The 6564-nt window shown below is 39.7% G+C and overlaps 1 protein-coding gene across 1 annotated transcript; it reads left to right on the top strand.

Annotated features, from left to right (window-relative positions):
* The first annotated feature begins 233 nt into the window (after positions 1–233).
* On the top strand, positions 234–6313 carry LOC139373418 (zinc finger protein 706-like). The gene is made up of 4 exons (XM_071113891.1): positions 234–313; positions 1203–1344; positions 5448–5576; positions 5717–6313. The coding sequence occupies exons 2-3, from the start codon at positions 1210–1212 to the stop codon at positions 5541–5543; spliced, it is 231 nt and encodes a 76-aa protein (XP_070969992.1). The 5' UTR covers positions 234–313; positions 1203–1209; the 3' UTR covers positions 5544–5576; positions 5717–6313.
* The last annotated feature ends 251 nt before the right edge of the window (positions 6314–6564 follow it).

Below are 6564 nucleotides of genomic sequence, written 5' to 3'. Positions count from 1 at the left end.
ATACAATTGTATTTTTTATTGCTAAAAATGTGTGGCTCAAAACACGTTGGGCTTTTAAAAAAAATAAAAAATAGTGAGTGCTGTGTTTGATGGTAGGGTATTTTTTTATTTTGTTTTTTCGACGAAAGTATAAGGGAGTTGTTCTCCAGTCTAATAGCTGGCGGTAATGCAACATTTATTGGATGCCAACCGCCGGTAAACCTCATCGAAGAAGAAAATGAAGGCGGCGCTCCGTAGTTTTGATACCTCCTAGCCAACTTCCGATTCTGGTACAACACCCAAGGAGAACGAAGACGGGCGAAACAACGCGAAGGTATTTTATTTAAAAAATAAGCGTTTTATTTATCAGATTGAACAGCACACATGTTGGTGTGTTCAACTTATAGCCAAATAAAAATATTTGGTAACATTAATGTTGGTTTAGCTATCCCATCTACCGTCCTGCGACGGTAGCTAAATAACGTTAAGCCACACTTGAAATGGCTGACTAACTTGGCTAGCTAGCTAAGAACTGTTAGAACTGGCTAACCATGCTGTATTTTGTTTCAGTTCGCGCCGCAGACATGTTTGTCTTAGTTATTACGCAAGTGTTACTAATCAATTGGCTAGTTTACTAGCTAGATGTGCTAGCCGTGTGGCCGAGTTAACGTTAGCTAGCGCTAGTTAGCTACAATGCGAGGTATACGGGGAATAATCATGAGTGCACACCGTAGCAAACAGTTGCAAAACATTTCGCAACGAACGAGATTCTATTGGGCAAATAAACATGTCAGTTTCGTCCCGTTGTCTTTGTGAATACACCACAGTTAGCCACTACAGTGGAATGTTTTGGCTCTTGCTTTATGCTTATCACATTCTTCTCAGAACAGAAGATAAACTCGGCCACACGCTTCTCTATTGACTAGTCACACCTGACTATCCAGCTGATGCCTTCACAAAATATGTTAGCCATTAGATTGTATAGCATAGCACGCCTAAATCTTAGTTTAAAGCTGTTACATAAAACCTATTGTTTACTAAATACAAGCTAACTAGGTAAATAATCATACATAATCTCTTGTTTAGTTGTCAGCTGGTTAGTCACGTGTTTAAATTCACTTGTACATTTTCTTCATAGATTGCTGACGAGACTGCGATACGAGTATCAACAGATAAATATCAATGCTATGAGTTGCATTTTTAGAATTCTCAGTTTTTTTCAGGTAGGCTATGGCTCGCGGGCAACAGAAGATTCAATCCCAGCAAAAGAACGCCAAGGCGGCAGCTGCTAAAAAGAAGGGAGCGGCAGCAGACCAGAAGACTGCAGCCAAGGCAGCACTTGTCCACACCTGTCCTGTATGCCGGGTGAGTGTTAGTGGTTGGTAGTTTATGTGCCTTTAGTAGGCAGGGCTAGGGCTGTTATGGTGATTGTATTACCGCCACACCAACGGTCACGAGTATGACGGCAGGCAAACTCCACGTGACCGTTTAGTCACTAATTAGGCTTCTCCAAGCTCTGATGCTACTGCTAGTTACTAGTAGCCTACCAAACTTGCTAACTGCCTGGAACTCAGCACTCTGTTGTCCCTCTAATTACTCTGACGCAAATGTAATCAACTATCTAATCAAACACTTCATGAGAGGTCATGTTGCACAACATTTCTATAGGCTATGCAATTACGTGAGAAAACAGAGTGATGGCCTTTATTAAAAAGAGGAGGATCCCATCAGCTTTCTATAGGCTAGGCCTACTATATTTATTTCTCAACTTTCCTAATATTCAGCACAATACTTATCTTTACAGCAGGAGTATAGCCTACATGGCTGGCATGAAAATGAACCACAGGAAAAGCATCCTCCATTCGCTATTTAAGTGCATAGATGACATGCATTTTTCCCGCTGCCCATGTTTTGAGACTGGTGCATGATAACGGTCCATTTTAAATCAACATCAGAAATGGATAAGGATGTGCGCAGTTGTGTCTTTGATGTGTCTGTCTTCACTTTTAATCTGTAAGAAAGACCCAATCCTGTGACGGAGCCATGTGAGTGAGAAGTGCTTTGGCACCCAGCTGGGAGAAGAGAATTGTAATCATTATATTCAGCCCAAGACCACGCTGCCACTGGCCGCAAAAGGCATGGATTTTTTTAGGGGGCATTACGGCCACACGGGATGCCACTGGGAAATTCGAGGCATTATCAAGTGCTTGCCAAATTGTGAAGGAAAGACTGATGAAGTGTGTACAGCTTGCGCAAAAACAAAGCAGAGCTCGTGCCTTTCATGCAACTTTTTTCAAATCATCATTAGTCGCATCATGCAGCCTTAGAATGTATTAAAAATCAAAATATATAGCCCAGCATGGGTATCACAACAAAAGTTACATAAATAATGGAGAACATATTCTATTTTATTTAGCTATGTTTAATTGTTCTTCATACTGTAAAATAATATAAAATAATTCCATGCAATTCTAAGCAAATCTTGTCTGTTACATGAACTAGTGTAGCCCACAGCCATAGGGCATAGCCAGATCAGGGCCTAACATAAGGACAACAAAGTATGCTATTCTGTTCTTCTGAAATAGACTACATTTTCTTCATGTCATGTTTCTTTAGACCTGTCTAAAATGTATTTATTGTGAAGGTGTGGGCTATATTACATAGATTTTAGACATTTTAAAGTGTAGATGTTCCAAAGGTCTGTATCAGTGGCTTGAATGCTATGCGTGGAAGCCAGGAGATGCTAAATGTGTAACTTCTTATGGGCCAACATCCGGTGAAATTCAAACTACAATATTATAAATATTTAACTTTCATAAAATCACAAGTGTAATACATCAAAATAAAGCTGAACTTCTTGTTAATCCAGCCACTGTGTCAGATTTCAAAAAGGCTTTACAGCGAAAGCAAACCATGTGATTATCAGAGGACAGCGCCCCGCATACAAACACATGAAAACATATTTCAACCAGGCAGATGCGACACAAAAGTCAGAAATAGCGATATAAAAAATGCCTTACCTTTGATCTTCTGTTGGCACTCCAAAAGGTCCCAGTTACATCACAAATGGTCATTTTGTTCGATAATGTCCTTCTTTATATCCATAAAAACTCAGTTTAGCTGGCACGCTTTAGTCAATAATCCACCCAGTTTCCCTCCATCAAAATGCATACAAAATGAAACACCAAACGTTACTAAAACTTTTCCAAGCAAGTCAAACAACGTTTATAAACAAACCTTAGGTACCCTAATATGTAAATAAACAATACAATTTACGATGGAGAATCGTTAGTCTTTACCGGAGAAAAATACCAAAGAACGTGCTCTCTTCCACGCGCTTGGAAACGGTACAGCCAAAATGGGAGCCACCTAGAAAAACTAATTTTTCCAAAAAAACAGCCAGAAACTCTTTCTAAAGACTGTTGAGATCTAGTGGAAGCCCTAGGAACTGCAATCTGGGAGGACTTGGCCTTATAATTAAAGTGGTAAGCTGATTTTTTTTGGGGGGGGGGGGGTTGTCCTCAGGGTTTCGCCTGCCATATCAGTTCTGTTATACTCACAGACATAATTCTAACAGTTTTAGAAACTTTAGTGTTTTCTATTCAAATAAACCAATATATGCATATCCTAGCTTCTGGGCCTGAGTAACAGGCAGTTTACTTTGGGCACGCTTTTCATCCGGACATCAAAATACTGCCACCTACCAAAGAGAGGTTAACAGTCAATTACTGTGAGACCGGCAGTTATTTGCTTGACAATAGCGAACTGACAATTTCATGACACCTGTTTTGGTCATTTCAACTAGATCATCAAATAAATAAATCACAGCATGTTTTGGGGTTCGTTTAGTAGTTTTAATGAATGTTGAAAGTTACATTTGTCCAAAACTTAAGTTGCTGCTTCTGTTTGACAAGACATTTTGATAAATATCCCAATAAAAATAAAAACATGTTCAAATTGATAACCAATATGCAGAAAGTGTTATATATTGAAAACCTAAAATGTACTATATACACGTGCAACAGTCATAAAATTACTTTTGTATTTTTTAAACATGCACCGTATAAACTGTACATGCACCAAAACCCCTGTTTTGATAAATAACTGATATCGATTAGGGTGGAAATCAGGTTGTACGTGCTGTTGAAATTAACACAACTTAAAAGAACACATGGAAACTGGAGAAGTTTTTTATATCACTGGTTAGAGAACAACCCGCAGAAGACAGTCGGGTTCATTTGAGGGATGCAATTTCATTTGGGGGTCGCCAAAAAGAAAAGAAACTCAACACTTATTTGTCAATCACTCAAGTTGAAATCAATTACGCTATAGGGGGAGATGAGGTGGCACGTCCTGTTAAAACTAGCATGGCTCAACCATCAGGAAATAATCACTGTTTAGAGGACAATTTGTAGAAGACGGCTAACAACATCGATATCCCGCTGAAATCAATAGAACACACTACGTTTCGGGTGTAGTGCTGTTTGAACTAACACTATTCAAAGGCCACACGGAAACTTGGAATAACCTATACATAGTCGGTTAGATGAGTACTTGAAGGCTTATATCTATATTTTGGAATGTTGATTTCGGAAGGCTTCCATCATGGAATAGGGACCAGACCACTTTTTTTGTTAGTTAACCTAAACGAATCACGGCCCTCTATAGAATAACAGTTGACTGCTATTTAAGTAATGGTTTGACTGTCAAATCCATGTATTGGTGTGTGGCCATTGACTTTTATGGCGAGACCGCCCCAAATTTTCTGTGACATTTCCTGAACTCTGCGTTCTGCGCATCCCAGCACTTGGAAAAATTAATTGTACAAAACCTAAGATATTGATCTGTTTAAAACAATCAATCTTATGTCATCGTGAAGTCTATAAAATTTTAGACTAACATCACCAATCTGAGGTTAACTTTTTGTGTAATTCCACTAAGTTTTATAGGCTAAAAATGCAAGCTTGTGTAAGGTAGTAAACACAAACTGTCCGCATTTGGGAAATTCGCTCAATATACAATTTACAATGGCAAAGAAATTCAACGTGTCAATTTAAGATGATTGTATTTGTTGCCTACATACAAAGTATTACCAAAAGTACATATATTTCAAGGGACATAACACTGAGACCCCTGAACATGGGTGGGGGAATATTTGTGTGATGACCTAAAATAGGTGCAGAAGCTCACCGGCACCAGCAGTCTCTCCAACCACCCCTGAACGTCAGTCATTTAACCATTTAGAGAGTTGAACAAATGCCTGGCACTCTAGACTAGAGCCTCCATAGTCTGTGCAGCAACCTGACAGTTTCACGTGCCTACCTTTAGGTTTCTCTCAGTGCAGTCCCCTGTACTGGCCTGTGTGATGTGTAGTAGTTTGATGCATCTTATTACTTTGTTTGTCACCCGAAAATTCAGTCTCAGCCAATGATTGTTAATATCCTCCATTCCTTACCTGACCCTTACAGACGCAGATGCCGGATCCGAAGACATTCAAACAGCACTTTGAGAGCAAGCATCCCAAGTCCCCAATGCCACCAGAGCTGGTTGATGTTGAGGCTTAAAACGATCACACACACAACGGACCTACAGTTGGGGTAAGATGCTCACATCATTCAGACTTGCAGTGTACATGTCAGCAGCAAGCTTTTGCCCTACTGTATGCTTCAGTTATATGTTGTATTGCTCAACATGTGGAAATGTTGTCACTCATCGTCTTTCATGTTGTGATTCACAGATACACGATTTGAACATTGCGACTGGTATAATGGCGTCAAGGGACATAACACTGAGACCCCTGGACATGGGTGGGGGAATATTTGTGTGAAGACCTACAATGGGGGCAGAAGCTCACCGGCACCCCATCTTATATGTCCAACCACCCCTGAACGTCAGACTGTATTGAAGCAACCATCTTACTTCTATGAGCCCACTCTACGTACATCCCATATTCCTATGCTGCTTCCTTCACTTAATTCCTCTTTCAATAACATCTAGACTAATTTACAAGTCTACAAGTTTCATTACTTTTTTTGCTACTTTTTCTCATCTGTATACTGCTGTCCTACGTTTGCCCCCAACTCTTTTCTATACCTCCCCCCATACACTTGTTCAGATGTTCTTGATCATTTCTGCTTTCTTTGAGGACGGTGTCATGGATTTGATATAAGGTCAAGACCGTGCCTGGTTCTGCCTATATAAAGACCCTGGTCGAAACGAGGCCAAATCCTGTAGTAGTTTTGGTCTGTATGCAAAGATCACTTTTGATAATCCATGTTGTAACAATTTTTTTGTTGTTGCTTTTTACCATTTCCAATAAATTTTGCGATATATATGGAAGCATTCCACTGCCTATTTGATCCATTCTGAAGGAAAGCAGTGAGTAGGTTTTGTTTGTATGTGTGTTGAGAGGTTATGTATGCCTTGTAATCCTACCAGAAAATCGGGACTTCCGAATGCAAGTTAAAAGCAATTCCATCTATACTGATACCAGACAAATGCGTACTTAAGTATTTTCAATATACTGTAGCTGAATAGGGGTGACACCATCTATGGATTTCACATTACTGGATGAGCGCACAGCCA

The sequence above is a fragment of the Oncorhynchus clarkii genome, chromosome 18 (assembly GCF_045791955.1).
Source record: "Oncorhynchus clarkii lewisi isolate Uvic-CL-2024 chromosome 18, UVic_Ocla_1.0, whole genome shotgun sequence".
In the NCBI taxonomy this organism is placed as follows: Eukaryota; Metazoa; Chordata; class Actinopteri; order Salmoniformes; family Salmonidae; genus Oncorhynchus; species Oncorhynchus clarkii.
This window is presented reverse-complemented; position numbering and strand designations above follow the sequence as displayed.

Excerpts from the sequence above, each read along its gene's own strand:
- LOC139373418 (XM_071113891.1), top strand. The coding sequence starts at position 1,210 with ATGGCTCGCGGGCAACAGAAGATTCAATCCCAGCAAAAGAACGCCAAG. Across the intron at positions 1,345-5,447 it reads ACACCTGTCCTGTATGCCGG|ACGCAGATGCCGGATCCGAA; the intron begins GTGAGTGTTAGT and ends TGACCCTTACAG.